Genomic DNA, 20,150 nt, shown 5'->3' on the forward strand with positions numbered 1-20,150 from the left:
CTCCAACCTCTATTCAGACTTTCCTTACTTCCATTAACTCCACTTAAAAGGTTGCAAAACACACTCGCTCTCCCTTCAATTTATCCCTCACTCACTGTAAATTAAAATATCACAAAATGCCCTCATGTTTATTTTTTACCAATAAATATGCACGAACTGGATTTGGTGTTTTGATAAATAGAAATTGATATCGCACTAAGCATTTTTGGTGTGAATTAATATGTGCAACCAATGTGACCCAGCCCAGTCAGATCTCTTATTAGCCCTTGGCCTCCCCATCACAGTATAGAGAACATACAGTAGGGCCACTCCATTGAATTTTTTCATGCTACGCATATCTTATTGTGCATGTGATTACCATATTGGCAGCCAGTAAATTGCATTGTGTAACAATAGGATTGACGATATGGCAAACACCAGCCAGTAAACTAATTAAATATATAGCAGCCAGTTGCACATTGAAGTGGTCCTACTGTATATTCCTATACTGTAGTGTGCCCCAATCTAACAATCCCAACTTGAAAGGTAGCAAAAGAGTACCTAAGCCAACAGGGCCAGCTGCACTTGGATAGCAAGTTTTTTATACTTTCATAAAACCTTTCCAAAAACAACAAATATGAGATTCAAACTGAACAATCACTGAAATAAAATAATGTTTCGAAGGTTATGAAATTTCTTTGTCGTACGAAAAATATAAACACTTTTCACAGTTTGAAAATTTTTGCTATCCAATGGATAACGCTATCCAGGCTTCGTGCAACCGGCCCCAAGGAGCTAGATAGAGGAAATACGTTACGTGTAATAGCAAGGTTACGTTAAATTATTATGTTTTTTAATTGTTTTATAGATAAATGTAGACAAGTGGCAAACCCTGGTCATTGTATATCCAGGTATGACTCGTGTTAAGATCAGTGAGTTGGCACTTCCGTCAGTTGTGGTTGATTCAGTCAGTCGAGCATTTTAACAATGTGAGGGCAAATGCGGAAACTCGCTGAAATTCGTTGCCGAATTCACCCTGTAAGTTGAACTTTGTCGCCATCTAGTTCCTGTGAAGTTATTTAAACAGAAATAGCGATGTTTTGACAAGCATAGTGCGAAGAGACGAAGTTACTGTTTGATATTCTATGGGCAATCTCTTATCGCGACCCCGAGGTCGCCTAAAGTTGACGAAACGCTTTCCTTTTGTGAGTATATTGAACTTAAATGATGTTGAACAAGATAGTCGAAAGAATGATGGTGGATCGCCTGGAGATGACGATAAGCTTATATATGTCGCGTTGTACGATTACAAAGCAAGAACAGATGACGATCTCAGTTTCCAGAAGGGCGAAAAGATGGAAATCATCAATAACAAAGACGGTGGATGGTGGGAAGCTAAATCGCTAATGTCTGGTGAAACGGGATACGTTCCAAGCAACTACATCGCTCCTTCTACGTCTTTGCAAACTGAAGAGTGAGTACCAGGGTTTCTGTTTGTTGTTCAATGAAAGTATTCCTGTTATTCTGATATTTCGATGCCAATACGAATAAACAAGCCTGTTTCTATTTATTACATTCCCGATGTTTTTTAAATATTGAATGCCCTCTTGAGCCCGTCTGTTGATATTTGCGAATTTCCCGAATGAGAAAATGTACATAAAAGTTTTTCTCGGGTCGTGTCTATGTGTCTCAAATATTTCCGTGTATTGTTGCAAGTCGTGTCGTAATTATCGCCATTTCAACAAGCCCTTCACGCGTACATGCATGAAAATATATTATTTGCTTCTTTTACGTGGCAATGTGTTGTGTATTGTCCACTATAGTAATTTTAAAATACTAAAGTAATTTGGTATTTATTGATGCTGCGATGGTATTGCAAACAATAACATTTATGCAAAACTATTGTTGAAGTCGACAACGATTTTGTGGAATGTCTTTGAAGTATATATTTCGACTTAAATAAGTTCAACCTCAATGATGATTGAGTTACGCATCTTTGTTTTAAATTTAATATTTTTTCACTTTCTCATAAAATAAAAACATTTTAACCTTCTAAACTAATTAATTCCATCTTTAACTTGCATGGAGTAGCACAATTATGACATCTTTCTGTACTGGCTATTTTGAACGTGTGGATTTTGCGAAACTGATTGACTATTGAATACAGTTGTGGATGGTAGGGGACATGCCATTGACCTGTGTTTGTACTTGAGGGTTATGGTAACACTCCAGGTTAAACTATGTACCGTTCCGTGATGTCACAATAAGACTGCACTTCTTGAAAAGGTTTATTGCTGGTCTCATTGTTGGAAAATTAATTTTCATTGCTTATCTTTAAGTTTTTATTTAAAGTTTGGGAGTTTTTCAAATTCTGTTTTCAAGTTACCATATGCGAAGTTGATGTAGGAGAAGTCAAACATTTCATACAATGACTGGAAGTGGCACATGATGCGGTACTTAGAAACAGTTATTTGAAAGATTGCCTTTGGTACCAGCCTTTTTTCTACCGATCTAATGTTCTTTTTATCTGCAGACTGTTGAATTTTAACTGATTTGAGAAACAGAGAATGTTCTCCATTTTTTTAATCTTTAACATTGTACATTAAAATTGAACAAAGCAACTCAATTTTCCATACTCATGCTCTGTTTCTGTGGTCTTAAGGATGAAGGGTTCAGACTGTATAGGTCTATCAAAATTTCTTAGTTAGGGGAAACTTGGATCCAACCTACACTAAGGTCCAACCTACACTTAAGTCCAACTTACACTAAGTTCCAACCTACACTAAGGTCCAATCTACACAAAGGTCCAACCTACACAAAGGTCCAACCTACGCAAAGGTCCAACCTACACTAAGATCCAACCTACACAAAGGTCCAACCTACACTAAGATCCAACCTACAGTAAGTTCCAACCTACACTAAGATCCAACCTACACAAAGGTCCAACCTACACTAAGATCCAACCTACAGTAAGTTCCAACCTACACAAAGGTCCAACCTACACTAAGATCCAACCTACACTAAGATCCAACCTACACAAAGGTCCAACCTACACTAAGATCCAACCTACACAAAGGTCAAACCTACACAAAGATCCAACCTACACTAAGATCCAACCTACACTAAGATCCAACCTACACCAAGATCCAATCTACACTAAGATCCAACCTACACTAAGATCCAACCTACACTAAGATCCAATCTACACTAAGATCCAAACTACACTAAAGTTGAACCTACACCAAGATCAAACCTACACAAAGGTCCAACCTACACAAAGGTCCAACCTACACAAAGGTCCAACCTACAGTAATGTCAGGCATAAGCAAGACGTGCATGAATCTTCATTATCTTTATTTATTTACGAGTTCTCAAGACAACACTAATCGAAAAAAACCCAATATTATTATTTTAGCTGGTATTTTGGCACACTGAAGCGATGTGACGCTGAAAAACTTTTAATAAATCACGGCAGCCATGGCTCGTTTATCATTCGGGACAGTGAAGCGTATCCAGGGGGGTTTTCGCTTTCGCTGCGTGACCACGAGAGCATTAAACACTACCGTATTCGTAAGCTCGACAGGGGGGGATATTTCATCGCGAAAAACGAGACCTTCCGGACGCTACAGGAACTTGTAAGCTTTTACCGAGTGGAAGTTACCGGATTGTGTACAAGACTTGTAAAAGCGTGTCCACATATAGATGTACCAACGACCATTGGTCTCTCGCACGATACCGACGACAAATGGGAGATCCCACGTGACTCGATTCGTCTTCTCAATAAACTTGGTCAGGGTCAGTTCGGCGAGGTTTGGCAGGGTCTCTGGAACGGGACGACCGCTGTTGCCGTGAAGACCCTCAAAGCGGGCACGAATGCGACCAAAGATAGTGCCCAGGCTTTCTTGCAGGAGGCGCAGATCATGAAGAAACTGAAACATCCGAAACTTGTTCAACTTTACGCGGTCTGTACCAAAGGCGATCCTATTTATATTATCACGGAGCTCATGACCAACGGTAGTCTTCTCGAGTACCTGCAGAGTGATAAAGGTAAAAGACTTCAGCTACCGCATCTGATCGACATGGCTGCACAGGTGGCCAAAGGCATGGCGTACTTGGAAAAATGCCAATATATACATCGTGATCTCGCGGCGAGAAATGTCCTAGTCGGCGACAAAAACATTGTGAAGATTGCCGACTTCGGATTGAGTCGTATTATTGACGAGAACGAGTATGTAGCACACGAAGGTGCAAAGTTTCCCATAAAATGGACTGCGCCCGAGGCAGCGATGTATCATAAGTTCACGATAAAGTCCGACGTATGGTCGTTCGGCATTTTATTGACGGAACTCATTACGCGTGGGCGCACCCCGTACGCGGGCATGGCCAACGCGGAAGTTTTAAGGAACGTGGAAGCGGGCTATCGCATGCCACAAATGAAAAATTGTCCAGAAACTCTGTATGCAATAATGCTGGAATGCTGGAAAGTTGAACCTGATGATAGGCCGACCTTTGAAACGCTTCAATGGCAGCTTGAAGATTTTTTCACGATGGACAAAACTGATTACTCGGAAGCACATTGACGTTAAACGTCGTGTCTTAATATTTGATGCTATATATCTCAATACACTAATTTCTAGTTAGATTTAATGATATGATGCACAGCAATTGCTAAAAGTGTAAAATCAATGCGGAAGTATCGCAAGTGATCTGATAAACGCCCCATGTCAAATACACACAACTCAAAGAAAATAAACTCTTTACAGAGTAATAAAAATGAAGTCAGAATCCAACATCAACCGAAAAAACTTTTTGTTTAGAAAGCTAGAAGTGTTTAGGTCAATGTCTCCATTTATATAAGAACCTGTTTAGGCTAACTTAAATAAATCTAACTTCTTATATGTGGGTTTTACTGTATTTAGTAATAGTTTTCTGTTAGTTTTTCGCACTTAAATGATAGAATTATAAATTAATGATAAAAACGTCTTTCTCTATTAAACGCCTCGCATCTGTAACGATCCCCTTGAATTTTTTGAACGCCTGGGCGTTTATTAGATCTTCGACAGTATAGGTATGTGCGAACTTGTCCTTCCTGTTTTTATGATGTTTGAAATTAATAGTGAACTGAAGCAAGGAACGTTTGGGTAGCGGTAGTTTAAAGCTTGAACGAAAATTGCTTTGAATCTTCTACCACAATTTTTGTACTTTGAAATTTTATCTACTTTGAAAATCTATCCAATTTTTCCCACTGCAATTTTCTACATGTCGCGTGCAGATTTGACAGCGTGGTGCGTTTTTTAGGTTATTTCAGTTTATAAATAAGTTCCTGTAATAGTTGAAAAATAATACTGTTTACGATCATCATATGGAGATTTTACATTTGAAAAGGCAGTTTAAAACAATAGTATCCGCTGCTTTGTTATTTTTCAAATGCAAGCTCGTTATCATTAACGAAGCCAGCTCGTTTTTTACTTCTACAATTCAAATACCTTTGTGTTCAATCACTGAAAAAAGGATGAATGGATTAAATTTCCGAAAGAAGTGAATAGTTTTGCTGAAAAATTTGCATTATAAGAGTAAAACATCGGGTTGGCTTCGCCCACTGCTCGTTATGTGATCGCGCTTAATTATGGTAGCTATGACCATTTCTGAATGGGCCGCTTTCCGTAAATCTCTTGTCCAATTGAAATGTTAGAAAATGAACTATGAACTTTAACTATAGATATATCAAACATTTGTTTCGCCACTATATCTTGTCAAAAATGTCAAATGTTATTTTTCATTTATCATGTATTTTCTTTTATGGTTGGTCAAAATAGAGCCGCCTGATACATCATGTTTGCTTTCCAAGAATTGCCAATTTTAGATGAAATGACATTACCTCAATTCCATATTCGTGCGTTTTTTACCGTGAACACCTTCACCGTTCCAAGGCCTTTGTAGTAGAGCGTCATGGCTGCCATAATTACTGCGAATATTACAGTGGGCACCTTTTGACCAATAAGAACAGAAAACGCATGTTGAATGAATGATTGAAATAATTATTGCAAATGATGATAATGAGATGTATTAGATGAAGTAGTAGAAATAAAATAGAAAGAACTGCATTATATGCTCTTAAATTTACGGTGTTTCTGTTTCATTTTTTTTGTGTGTACAGTTGTAAGCACGTATCTCTGTACCGAACATTTCAATTTCTTGGCTATGGGAGTTGAAACTTGAACTTGAAGCTATATGTTGTTTTTTTTCAGTCATTGTTATCAAACTGACTCTTTGCGTGACTTCACGAACATACCTGTATAAACGACTAGTATTTCCTTATCAATCATTGATAATGATGAAGCAAAGAAATTTGCTTCAATTAAATAACCTTCATTTCAGTGAATTATTCTTTCGCTGCTTTTGATCATGTTGAATATGTGAAACTGTGGAGTAGTTGGATCAGTGGTGTTATCAGTCGGGTAAATTTTTCAATAACAAGATGGTTATTCAATTTAGTTAAGGATGCAGTAAATGCCAGGCAGACATTGACATTTAAATTCTTCTATCCCTTACGATGAAACAAAAAGAAAAGAGGGTGCTTCTTTTAACTTAGTCTTTTTGCAAATTTCTTAAACACAAAATATTATATCAATTGAACATGACATGTACATAAAACACAGAAGTGTATTAATTGTAACAGAGCATAAAAGCTCGGCTGTCTATACTTGTGCTCTGTTTCTGATTAGAGGCTTTCAAAATGTCTCTGACCCTCTTATCATCTCGATAGAAGACTATATAAGATTACCTTTTAGTACTTATGAAAGCGTTCTTTTTAGTGGCTACTTTGGAAACATTTAATTGAAGCAGAGGGTTTGTTTTCTTGTTCGGCTTGAGAAATATTGGACTGCATGCTTAAGATTTAAGACGGGGTCTTCATAAAAGACGTCACATTGCGACTGGGTCGACTACGTGTGTCCAATTCACATGTGTTTTGATTTTGGAAGTTGACGTGAAAACTTTCAACTCTTTGTTGATATAAGTTGTCATCACTAAATGTACTTACGTGTGTGGAAGGTCAGGTGCAGACGGGGGGGTTGCGGCCAGTTTGTATTTGACCAACTTGGAGTTCAGGTTCGTAAGTGATCTCAATCGTTGAGAGCCTGACCACCCTGTCTCACACATTATCACACCGAATCAAGTTCTGTGGAAAAGAAAAATGAGGAAAAAATTTTGTTCTTTACTCCAGCGCAACCTGTCGATAATGATGGCCTAATGCTATGTCCGTGCGTATAGCATACAAGTGATATTGCATGCGATATGTGATTTATCGTCGTTCCTAGGATGCATGCGCCGTTCCTGTGAACCTTGGTTACTGCGTAACGTCATCATTCTGTCTGAGGATGACTTTGAAATAAAGTCGAAAATTTACAGTTTACTTCTCGTCTTGTTTTGATTCATATTTTGGTATCTCAAGATGTCTTGCTTCTTCGGAATTTGTTTTTTATTATACTTCTTTAAATTGTCGGCTGGTCATGGTTTTTAAGTCGATATATGCTTAACATTTTAAATTTGGAAAAGATTTCCTTGAAAATGATTTAAAATATCGCCTCAGATGAAATAATTGCTTAAAAACAGTAAAAATAATTTTACTATTGCTAATCCCAACTGTTTGCGCCTAGAAAGATGTCTGCGCTTGCGCATCACATTGCCCAGTGGCAACAACACTGTTTCCACTTTACTATTTCCCCGCGTCCTTGAAGTACATTTAAATTAAACAAAATATTTTTATTGTCAAAATTGCATGAAGAAGAATAGATTATTTCTACAAGACTAAGGAACTGAAGTATACTATCGTCAAGATATGACGTGTTCTCCCATATAACATGTTACAGCAAGAGCTATCCACAGCAAGAAGGATGTTTCCTTCACGTTCGCACTCGCGTTTTGTAGTTTATCTACAGTAATTTGTAAATTGTGTAGTTTCTCTTCCAAATTTTTGCGTTGAGCGCGTTCCGTTTTCAAGTCGGACTTCATGCGGTCGTACGAGTTCCTCAAGTTTGTTATGTTGACTGCCAAAGCGGAAATATTATAATTAAGGCGCTTGTTCTCTGTAACAAGAGTAGCACTTAGTTTCGACATGTTGTTTACGATCGTCTCATCTATCGACTTGAGATTTGTGATGTTTTCTCGCAGATTTTCGTTTTCTGCTTTCGTCCGCGCGCTTAAATCTTCAACCGACTTGTTGAACACCAGCCGGAAGTCGTTCAATTTTTTCCGAAAACTTCCGTCGAGAGTCGACGTGTTCTTTCTAAAAAGATCTTTCAAGGATCGAGCTGTTTCTTCCAGTCTTTTTTGAAGTTTTCCGATCATTTGCCTGTCTTTAAACGCGACAACCGTATTATTTTCTTTTAGATTTCTTATGATTTTTTCAATCGTCTTTACTTCCGAGTTGAACGCTTTCGAATGATATTCAATCTTCAAATGCAACGTCGAATTGTGATGATCCAATTGTTTCAAGGCTTTCTCGAATTCCGTGTTTGTTCTGTTCCAGTATTTCCAGAGCTCTTGATTTTCCTTGGCATTGGAGCTTTTCAATTTATTCAAAGTCTTTTTAAGATATTTCACCGATTTACCAAAAGATGAATTAATTTGTGCCAGATTCTCCCGGACACTGGCCCCCTCTCGAGTTAAATTTTCGCGTGTCAAGTCAAGGTCATCTCTTATGCCTTTTAATACGTTGCGCAAATTTGCCAAATTTTCGTTCGAGGAATTGTTTAGAAGCGTTAAATTTGCGATGATATCACCTGTACGATTCACGAGCTTCGCTATGTCCCTCGTTACATTTGCATAACTTGCGTTCATTTTTATCTCAAATTGCCTATTAGCGCTCTCGTGAATTTGCAAGCTGTTATCAAGCGCATTAAAGTATGCTTCGAGTTTGTTTGCTGTTGTGGACATGGAAGAGTTCATCTTAGCATCAATAAATGATTTGAGCTCCACTTTAGACGTGGCAAGTCCCTTTTTGCCTTCTTTGACATCACGTATATCGTTGTATTTCAGTTGTAGAGCCTTGAGTTTGTTTCTGTCGTTGATTACAAGACCGAGGACGATGCAAAACAACACGGTAAGCGTTACGAAAGCGACAAATATAAGAATGCAGAAGAATCTGCGACCTGGTCGACATAATGGCCGCTTTCGTTCACTTTCTTCCGGCAGAAATCTTGCCACGCTATCGGTATCCATTGACGAACGAAACGAATAATGAAGATTGTAGCTTCCGTGGTCTGATATTTTACATTCGAAATTCCACCGTTTGAGCTTTTAATCGCATGTTCTCCTTGTTTTAACACTCGTACTCGCGCAAAGAATGTTAGCGAAGTGCATTTGTTCACGAACAAATAACAATATTTTCAAAACAGAAACGTGGCTGTTTATTTGATGGTAGCTCACTGTACCTGTCACGTGACCTTGCCAAGAGTGACATTCTTCGCTTGGAACAGCTTGTCTTAGGTACAACATATGTCGGAAATCGGATTTGCCCTAAATGCATTTCAACACTTGGGTTTTAACTGGTATTAACGCATTTTTCTTTCATCTAAACGATGAAATCATAAATCTCTATCTCACTACTTTCACGATCTTCTTCATTTTGCTTGCAAAGATCGTATAATTCGAGGCATATAGGCCGGATTTATCTAAAGGGGGAAGTTATTTGAGGCGTTTCGCGAATTTAAAGCCGCGCCATTGTAGGCGTGATTTCGTTGAGTTATTTGAAAGTTGATATGTATGTCCGAATTTATTTTCAAGCTTTTGAGAATGAATGTAATTTCCTCACCAAAAACAACAACATATAGCTACTAAAAATTGGCGAGATAGTACTTTTTACTCCCCCATATCACTCTCCAGGCTTGAGAAATCAATGTTAAATGTTTCCTATGCGGACTTAGTTGACCGCATAGTTCTCAAATTCATACATGCATGTTGTAATCCGCGGAAAACGATTTATTGCAAAGGAACTTGACAGGAAGAATAATGCATAACCCACCCCCACCACCCCCAACTATCCATTGTACAACATTTTTCCAACCCATGAATCGAATAACGCCATTCTAAAGTCTTGTCACGTCATCAGCTTCATTATCATAAATTGCATGATATCTAAACATTGTGCACGTAAAGGCTTCTCTATTGAAGTTTCTGTTTTCGCTCAAACTTAACATGCACAGTACACTCATCTTCAAGTAGATTATAAGGCTGAATTGCTGGAACTTTTTTGACCTGTCATGGCTCATCGTTTCACATCAATTATTATCTTCCATTCACTAAGGGAAATCCGTCTTGAAAATCCCGATCAACTGGGATTACCCTCTAAAGTTTTGTCAAATAGGTTGGCTTGCTTCCACGTACAGAAATCGCATCAGCTGTTTACTAAAAAGTCCTTAGATGAGAACTGCCTGGTTTCAAGTCAAGAAATAGGAGGAGGGAGGAGGGACGGCGCTGTTTTTAATTGACTTGTAAAACCACAAAGTGTTTAGTTAAAGGCAACTGCTGAAAGACAATGACGCCTTTAAAGCATTTGAATGATAATATCTTTATTCACTTTATTCGTATACATTTAATATTTACAGCTCAATTTTTGTTAATGATGCTCTGCGGTCTTTTGCTGTCATGCGATCTATGATTCTATATGCGAACCAAAATTCTGTATAAAACTAATATTAGTTTCCATTTCGCTTACTTAGTCTTAACTAACTTGAAATCTACATCAACATGAAGTTACCCAAATATATAGTACATTCCATATACCCAAATAAGTATATGATAAACGTTGAAGCTGGACAACCCTATGGCAACGTTTTTCATTTCATTCATCGTCTTTTCCATTAATGTAAGTTTTTTTTCCATTTTGTCGATCTTTCGTGTTTTTGAATCCAAAGATGATTGCAAGACAGTGATCTTCTTTTGCAAACGTGCAACGTCTTGATTGGAGTCAGAAATTGCTGTATCATGCTTCCGGTCTTTGTCTTGGAATTTTGCTTTTGTTTTAGAGAAATCTATTTTCATTCTTGTTTGTTTATTTGATAATGTATTCATATCATCGCGCAATTTTATGTTAATTCTATCAACTTTCAAATCCACTTTTCTGACCGAAGAGCGCAGAACTACCAGTGCGTTTTCAAGAACATTATGAAAACTAGCATTGGTTTGTTGTATTTCCTTTTGAATCATACGTTGTAAAGTTGACTCACTCTTATTCAAGGCTCGCCTCAATTCAAGTTCATTTTTACGATTCATGTTTTCAAATATCGATTGCTTCTTTTCGACATCTTTTATTTTGATGGACAAAGCATCAGAATGATAGGCGATTTTAAAGTGAAACGTTTCGTTATGCTGACGAATCAATTTTATTATATCCTCTACTTCCGTGTCCGTTCGATTCCAACGTCTCCAAAGTTCGCTTAGATTTCTAGCGGTCACGATAGTCCAATTTTGTAAACCATTTATATCATGTCTCAACTTTTGTGTAGCAGAAACCAAATACTGCCTTGTGTCTTCGTGAATCGATTCATTTAAATGCATAACTTTCGTTAGCAGACGTCTAAGATCAGTTGACGTTACATTTAATAAAGTTTGCAAACGCAGAATCTTCGTATGCGACAAATTTCACAGTTAGATTAGCGACGACTTGAACAAGCTCCTTCAAATTTTTCTTGATTGCATCAACGTTTTTCCTCGTTTCGTTGTAGGACAACAAAGTTCTGTGATTGTTCGAATTATAATGGTCTTTGTCACCATTGGGACGCAGCATCAAATGTCCCAGAAAGCGTTTCGTTTCGTTTTGCCAGGTTTTCAGCGATTGTAACTCTTTTCGTGGATTTTCATCACCCTGCTTCCAAGCGTCTAGTTTGTTGTTTATGTGAAGGATTCTATAACAGAGTAAACTTACAGCTACAAGCAACGTAAAGTGTAGTCCAAAACTAAAAATCCATCGCCACGAAATGCTTTTAGTTGAAGCATCTTGACTTGATTCCCTTGTCATCTTAATAATTTCTTTTGGAATGAAAACTTCGAGTTTTTCCATTAAATATTAAGGAAAACACTGAGTAAAACACAGAGCGAGCAAATATCCGCGCACACAGTAACGTTCTTAGCTGTTTTTGTCTGGGTAATATGAAACTATGAAGGGGAATACCCCTAGTGGATGTATTACAGAATGTCTGTTTTCAGGATAACGTAAGCAAGTGATTAAATCAGAACATTTTCACTGTTTTTTTTTTGTATTTTGAGAACGAAAGATTATTCTTCTGTGTTACCGAGATATCTTATACCTTGCGAGTTTTTCAACTACTGCAGTCAATTAGCTTCAATATATCCGTTGATTCTGATAATCATGTTTGTATATTGTCTCTACCAATGGTCCACACTATGTGATTGGGGTGACCTTGTAGACACTGAAGGGGCAGAATGCATACACGTCACACACATTTCATGGAAGGAGAGTTATAAACTTTTATAATGATGCTGAATAAATTTTAGAATATGTGTCGACGAAACAACTTTAATTTTATACTGAGTTCAGTTTGAACACTCAAACTTTACTAGATAAGTGGAAATATAACATAAAATAATGTAAACTGACAGTTGACACATGCTCACGCAATATTTACTTACATGTAGAAACTAGGAAGATAGATTTTAAGGTACATGACAAAGTTTTTTTCGAGTTCTTTCATCTTTTTTTCGTATATTATTGTGTTCCGCTGATAAGTTACGTTTGTCAGCGTTAAAATGGTGAGTACAAGTTTGATTTTCATTGCATATTACTCTGTGGTAGCTACATTTGAACTGGATATAAGTTAGCAGAAAAGAAAAAGTAAATAATGTTGTTCATCTAATTCCTTTTGGTAATTGTCGCCTAATTTTATAACGCAGAAAAAAAACCCACTCACTTTTGATCATTTCAGTTACAACATTTACAGAAAAGATACATCATACTTATTAAAGCAAGAATACCAATCACACCACTACACACGGCAAGTACAATCGTCATGCGATGCGATGATTCTTCCAAAGTTTTTACTCTCTTCTTTAAGTCGATATTATTTGAGTTCGCTGACGCAAGTTGATCGCTTATTGTGGAAATATCGTCTGTTTTTTTATCCAAAGACGATTGTAAATTGGTCAGTTTGCTTTTCAATCCTTGCACTTCCAGAATGAAGTCAGAAATTGCCTGGTCATGTTCTCTGTCTTTTCCTTGGAATTCACCTTTTGCTTGAGATAAATCATTTTCCATTGTCTTCTGTTTGTTTGATATCGAAGTCATCTTTTTCTGAAATTTTGTGTTGATTTCGCCAACTTTCAAATTCACGTCGTTTGTGTTTTCAAAAGAACCTTGAAGACTTGTTTTAGCTTTTTCTATCTCCTCTTCAATCGTTTTTTTACAACCTAACTCGCTCTTTTTCAAGGCTTGCCTCAAATCAAGCTGATCTCGGCGAGTCTTGTTTTCAAACCTTAATTGTTTCTGTTTAATATGTTTTATTTTTGTGGACAAAGCAACGAACATCAATGTTTCATTCTGTTGACGAATCAAACTAAGGATGTCTTCCACTTCAGCATCACTGAAATTCCAACGTCTGCACTGTAAGCTAAGATTTCTGGAAGTCAGAATTGTCAAATTTTGTAGCTCATTCACATCCTGCCGTAGTTTTTGGGTAGCAGAAACCAAAGAAATCCATGTATCTTTATTAATCCATTCATTTGTTTGCATCACTTTGTTTTTCAAAAGTCTTAGATTAATTGTAACACTCTTCAATAATGTCTGTAAGCGCAGAATCTTTGTTTCTGTATGATTACTGCTCTTTGTCACAAGTACCGTTAGATTATCAACGATCTTATCAAGTGTATTGTATATCACTTTCATCATATCATTAACTTTACCTTCTGTGCGGTTCCATCGTCTCCTTTGTTTGCTCAATTCCATAATCATTCTGTCTTGTTGATTTATGAAATTCATTTTGATTTCATCAAGTTCCTCCTTTTTCAAGCGAGAATTATTTTTCTTCCCTCTTTCAAAAACAGTCTTGCTCAGGTTCAACATTTGGTCAACAAGAGCATTCAACTTCCGTTTATTGCGTTCTATTTCTTTTTGCTGAGCAAGCGTTTTGATTTTAAGTTGATTGGTATTAAGGTCACGACTACAATTTTGAACATTTGAGCTCGTCGTTTTTCTGCCCCCCTCTTCCAAAATTTTGACTTGTTTCTTAAAGTAAATGTTGTCCTTCATTGGTGATTTTACTTCGTCGACTTTGATGTTATTGCACGTTACGTTCATCACAAATACACTTATTACCACTGACACGAACACCGTGATAAAAAAGCGTAGCGCTGAACACCATCGATTATCCTTTTTTATGTTAGTTTTTTCATCAGTTGGTAACGTGTTGTAGCTCCATGTATTACCCATCTCCTTTCTCGTTTAAATTAACACTCGATATCTTAATTAGTTAAAAACTTCAATTCAAAATTGATCAACCTGGATCGCCGCAACACTGTTCTACGTAATTGTGGATTGATATAACGTTTGTTTTATTTAGGGGAAGCCCCTTTAAGATGAATCAGTGATATAGCTAGGATTTAATTTGCTCCTGCGATGAAATAATTCGATGTTTACTAATTGTCAAAACAATGGATTTCTAAAGAAAGGAATGATGGTAATTTAAATAGCATGACTGAATTTGCGTGCTGGGTTAGCTACTGACGAGCTTCTTAATAAGGCGAGTGATTAAAAATAAAAGCTTCCAATGTCCAGAAAGATTTTTTTCATACATGGAGAAATAGCAAGTAATCAGTCTTAGAAGGAATTTGATGGAAAATTTAATGGATCACCAGGTAATAAAGAAGATGTTTCAAGTTGTGCTAGGAAATGTAGTAATAAATTGAAGGAAAAACATGAAATCTTTTTTAAGAAAAAAGAAATGCAAATACGACTACATCGGCCGATTACTCTTCATCTGTAGTCAGTCTTCACTACTTTGGAGAAGTCCTTTTGTCGTTGTTGTATTCGCTAACACTCATAGCATCCAAGAAAATAAAGAAATTACAGCAAGAGAAAAGGAAGAGCTGGAACTGTCATTATGACTTGTACATCCTTAATTACGGAAAATCGTGTCAACTGAAGACGGCTATAATAACACCTTTATTTTTTACTTTTCACATTTTAATTCCCAATGTTACAAAGATATTTATAAGTTAAATGTGTAGACTAATGTCAAAAGTCCTCCTATCATCTCTGTTTTGCTAAGTAATATGTTATTTTCTATGCGGACAAGAGTTAAGAGTAAAAATGAAAGTTCGTGTTCATTACCTCTCCTATCATTAGCCTAAAATAAAGTGTACAAAAAAACTGTACCACATGCACAAATAAGTGCTTGATACACTTTGAAATTGGCCAGCGGTATCGCATTGTTCTTCATTTCATTAACGGTCTTTTTCAATGATGCAAGTTGCAAATTTATTTCGACGATCTCGTTTGTTTTTGAATCCAAAGACGATTGCAAGATGGTCATCTTGTTCTGCAAGCGTGCAACGTCTTGGTTGGACTGAGAGATTGCTGAGTCATGTTTCCGGTCTTTTTCTTGGAATTTAGCTTTTGTTTTCGAAAAATTCGTTTCAATTTCAGTCTGTTTGTTTGATATAGAAGCCATGTCTTCGCGCAATTTTCTATTGATTCTGCCAATTTTCAAATTCACATTTCTGACCAAAGAGCGCAACACTTCGACTGCGTTTTCAAGAGCATTGTGAAAAGTTGCATTAGTCTGTTGTATTTCTTTACGAATCATTCGTTTTAAACCTGACACGCTTTTATTCAAGGCTTGCGTCAAAGTTAGTTGATCTCGAAGAGTCCTGTTCTCAAACCTTGACTGCTTGTTTTCGACATCTTTTATTTTGATGGACAAAGCGTCAGAATGATAGGCGATTTTAAAGTGCAACGTTTCATTATGCTGACGAATCAATTTTATTATATCCTCTACTTCTGTGTCCGTTCGATTCCAACGTCTCCAAAGTTCGCTTAGATTTCTAGCGGTCAGGATAGTCCAATTTTGTAAACCATTTATATCATGTCTCAAGTCTTGTGTGGCAGAAACCAAATATTTCCGTGTGTCTTTGTAAATCGATTCATTCAAATGATTCACCTTCCTTTGCAGACGTTTAAGATCGACTTTGACGCGATTTAATAAAGTTCGCAAGCGCAAAATCTTCGTATGGGACAAATTTCTGCTGTTTGACACAGTCAAAGTTAGATTAGCGACGACCAGAACAAGTCCATTCAAATTTTGTCTAATTGCATTGATATTCTTATGCGTCTCGTTGATGGCCAACGGAGTTGTGGGACAGCTTGAATTATGATCTTCTTTGTCGCCATTGAAACGCTCACGCATCATATGTTTAAGAAGACGCTCTGTTTGGGTGTGCGAGATCTTGAGAATTTCTAGGTCTTTTTCTAGTTCTTTATCACGCTTTTTCAAATAACGAATCTCGTTGTTAAGGTCCCTGTGTCTTGGAATTTCATAGCTCAGATAACCAGCTATCGCAAACAAGGCAATCAGTAGACACAAACAACCAATTGATCTCTTCGAAAACCTTTTAGGTGTAGAATCATCGTTGTCATTCGTCATCTTTCCGTTTTTGTTCGGTACGAAAACTCGTAATTTTTCCATCTGAGTACTAACACAAAAGCACGAAGTAAGAAGCAATATATATGCGAAGCAATATACCAACACACGGTATGACGTTAATACGGTGAAAGTTGCATGATGGTATAAAATGAAAGTATAAAGGGAAAGTCCCTACTTTATATTCTTGCACAATATGCTATAATAGCATATGATTTTCTATGTTTTTGTCTAAGTACGAAAATCACTTCTTTTCCTGGGTTTTGGTGAGATTTGTAATGTACGAGCTTTGCAACTGCTATCGGCTTTAATACTGTATAATTCTGATTATCAGGTTCACAAATCTTCACTGGATATAGGAAAATAAATATATATGATTGGGCAATGATCAATCCCACGTGAGTGAACACATGCATGCAAAACGACTCATCATATTGTACTTGCTTACAAATAGACCAGAGTGAAAATTTCTCTCCTAACACACCGAGAAATCTGATATCCACTCTTTCATGTTTCAGGAGGCGAGAAACACTAAAACTTAGGTGGAGATTATTTTGTTATTTTAAACCTTGACGATGGAAGGATAGATTGAAAAGATTGAAGCGAACTTTTGGATGGGTTTTTTAGAACCTGTTTGCTTATTAATGTATTCCACTGACAAGTTAGGTTTTGTTTAATTGAAATGGGAAGGAAACGTTTATTTTTTCATTGCACATTACTATATTGTACATTGGAGCTTAGATTACTCTATAAAAGTTGGAAGAAAAATATATATCAAAGTTGCGTTGGTGGTTTGATAATATAAAGTAAAATCTTGGTAGGCCTGCAAATTGTTGGACGCACTTGATGTGATTACTTGTACCAAAAGAATGAATATTTCTACACTAGACTGCAGTCAGGGTGCATTTTTGTTCATTTTTTTACAACATGAACATAAACATATAAGAATAATCATGTTTATTACAGCAAGAATGAAACCAGCCACACCACAACTGAAGGCAACTACGATCATTGTCTTATTCCATGATTCTTCCAGACTTCTAACTTTCTTGTTTAAGTCAGTAATATTTAAATTTGCTGATTCAAGTTGCGTATTTATGCTGGAGATGTCGTTTGTTTTTAGATCCAAAGATGATTGCAAGTTGGTGAGATTGTTGCTGAGATTTCTAGTGGTCAAAGTTGTCCAATCTTGTAGTCCTTTAATATCATGCCGCAATTTCCTTGAGGCAGAAACCAAATATTTCCTTGTGTCATTGTTTATCGATTCATTTAAAAGAATAACTTTGTGTTGCAGAAATTTGACATTATCTTTGGTGCTGTTTAGTAACGTTTGTAAGCGCCGAATCTTCATGTCTGATTGATTTCTGCTGTTTTTTACAATCAAAGTTAGATTATCAACAACGTGATCAAGTTTATCGTGTATCAACTTCCTCATATCATCAACGTTTGGTCCTGTGCTGTTCCATTGTCTCCAGTGTTTGCTAAGCTCCATTGTCGTCCAGTTTCGTATTCTTGTGTCTTGCATATGTATGGAATTCATTATGGTTTCATTGAATTCGTCCTTTTTCATGCAAGAAATATTTATCTTCCTCCTTCCACAAACCGTCGTGCTTCGGTTCGACATTTTGTCTTCGAGATAATTCAACTTCCGACTTATGTTTTCTATTCCTAAATACTTAGCAAGTGCTTTCATTTCAAGTTTATTGTTATCAAGGGCATGACTATAATTTCGACTTTTTAAATTGTTGCTTTTAAACATATCGAATTGCTCCTTGATTTGTTGTTTGATGAAAGGAGAAATACAGCAAAGTAGTGCCAAAATTACCACAAATACAATTTTGATGATTACCACAAATAGAATTGCGACACATACTTTATTCCATTGAGATGATCGATTGAAACACCATGATGGCAACCATGAATTGGATCTGCAATTGCTTTCCGTGTTTACTTCTTGTGAGTCACCTTCATATTCTGACAACCCTTCTTCATTTTTGTTCAGGCGACGATAACCTGATCGAAAATTCCAACACATAATTAACCGACTTGATCTGCTGTCATATAAACAGTATCTGCGTGATTGAGTCGGTGTTACGTCTGCTGTTATAGGGAAAGTCCCTTAATGTGAACGTGTTGTACAAAGCCAGATATCTAAATAAATGAAAAATGATAATATTTAAAATTTATACAACACGACCAAACTTGCAGGCTGGAATTTGACGCGAAATTTAATATAGTACAAATATGATAAAGAAAATTTGGCAATTTAAATGGCAAGAAATTGTTGTGAAAAAAGGAAATAAACTTATGCGATTGCAGAATCACATATACGACCGGCAGTCCAAAAATTTATGTAAACATAGTTCGATTATACCTCATCTGTCTATAAGTAGTAAATTTGGACTAGCTTGGAGAAATTCTTTCTTCGTTGAATTCACAAACATTCACAGCAGCATCCGAGAAAGTTGCTGACAAGATGGCAGCTAGGGAAAAAGAAAAGTGAAAACTACCATTATGACGTGTATATCCTGAAGGAAAATTGTATCAAATAAGGAAGGAGCTCGGATAACAACCTTTTAGCGTTTTTTCTTTTTATATTTTAATTCGCAATGTTTCTAAGATATTTACAGATTACGTGAGTAGACTAATTCGAAAGTATAAAGCTAAAGACCTTAATTCTATCATCTCCGTTTTGTTGTATAAACTTCAAATTTTCTTATATTAGTGAAAGCTGTACCACGTGCCAAATCACTTTATACTTTTGTTATTTTAATTAAACAAACTTGAAACTTACTCATTTTTTATGTGCACTAAACAAAACTTTCAAGTAAATTTGAAAGTTCACTCTCATTATCTACATTAACATAAAGTGTACAAAAAAGCTAGACCACATGCCCAAATAAGTATTTGATATACTTTGAAATCGGCCTGTGGCGTTGCAGTGTTTTTCATTCTATCGATCTTCTTTTCCATTGATGTAAGTTTACTTTGCATTTCGTCCATCTTTCTTGTTTTTGAATCCAAACATGATTGCAAGACAGTGATCTTATTTTGCAAACGTGCAACGTCTTGATTGGAGTCAGAAATTTCTGTGTCATGCTTCCGGTCTTTTTCTCGGAATTCAGCTGTCGTTTTGGATATATCTGTTTCCATCGCGTAGTTTTATGTTGATTCTGTCAACTTTCAAATCCACCTTTCTGACCAAAGATCGCAGAAATGCGAGTGCGTTTTGAAGAACATCATGAAAACTTTCATTGGTTTGTTGTATTTGCTTTTGAATCATACGTTGTAAAGTTGACTCACTTTTATTCAAGGCTCGCCTTAGTTCAAGTTCATTTTTACGATTTTTGTTTTCAAACATCGATTGCTACTTTTCGACATCTTTTATTTTGGTGGACAAAGCATCAGAATGATAGGCGATTTTAAAGTGAAACGTTTCATTATGCTGACGAATCAATTTTATAATATCCTCTACTTCTGTGTCCGTTCGATTCCAACGTCTCCAAAGTTCGCTTAGAT

General features: G+C 36.5%; 2 protein-coding genes across 2 annotated transcripts; one reads left to right on the forward strand and one right to left on the reverse strand.

Annotated features, from left to right (window-relative positions):
- Positions 1-907: 907 nt before the first annotated feature.
- LOC124450291 (tyrosine-protein kinase SRK2-like) lies at positions 908-6,098 on the forward strand. The gene is made up of 2 exons (XM_047000922.1): positions 908-1,453; positions 3,395-6,098. The coding sequence occupies exons 1-2, from the start codon at positions 1,125-1,127 to the stop codon at positions 4,557-4,559; spliced, it is 1,494 nt and encodes a 497-aa protein (XP_046856878.1). The 5' UTR covers positions 908-1,124; the 3' UTR covers positions 4,560-6,098.
- Positions 6,099-15,338: 9,240 nt separating this feature from the next.
- Positions 15,339-16,634, reverse strand: LOC124452207 (dynein regulatory complex subunit 4-like). Its single transcript, XM_047002790.1, has one exon. The coding sequence runs from the start codon at positions 16,632-16,634 to the stop codon at positions 15,339-15,341; it is 1,296 nt and encodes a 431-aa protein (XP_046858746.1).
- Between the last annotated feature and the right edge of the window lie 3,516 nt (positions 16,635-20,150).

The sequence above is a fragment of the Xenia sp. Carnegie-2017 genome, unplaced genomic scaffold (assembly GCF_021976095.1).
Source record: "Xenia sp. Carnegie-2017 unplaced genomic scaffold, XeniaSp_v1 HiC_scaffold_24, whole genome shotgun sequence".
Taxonomy (NCBI): Eukaryota; Metazoa; Cnidaria; class Anthozoa; order Malacalcyonacea; family Xeniidae; genus Xenia; species Xenia sp. Carnegie-2017.

Excerpts from the sequence above, each read along its gene's own strand:
- LOC124450291 (XM_047000922.1), top strand. The coding sequence starts at position 1,125 with ATGGGCAATCTCTTATCGCGACCCCGAGGTCGCCTAAAGTTGACGAAA. Across the intron at positions 1,454-3,394 it reads ACGTCTTTGCAAACTGAAGA|CTGGTATTTTGGCACACTGA; the intron begins GTGAGTACCAGG and ends TTATTATTTTAG.
- LOC124452207 (XM_047002790.1), bottom strand. The coding sequence starts at position 16,634 with ATGACGAATGACAACGATGATTCTACACCTAAAAGGTTTTCGAAGAGA.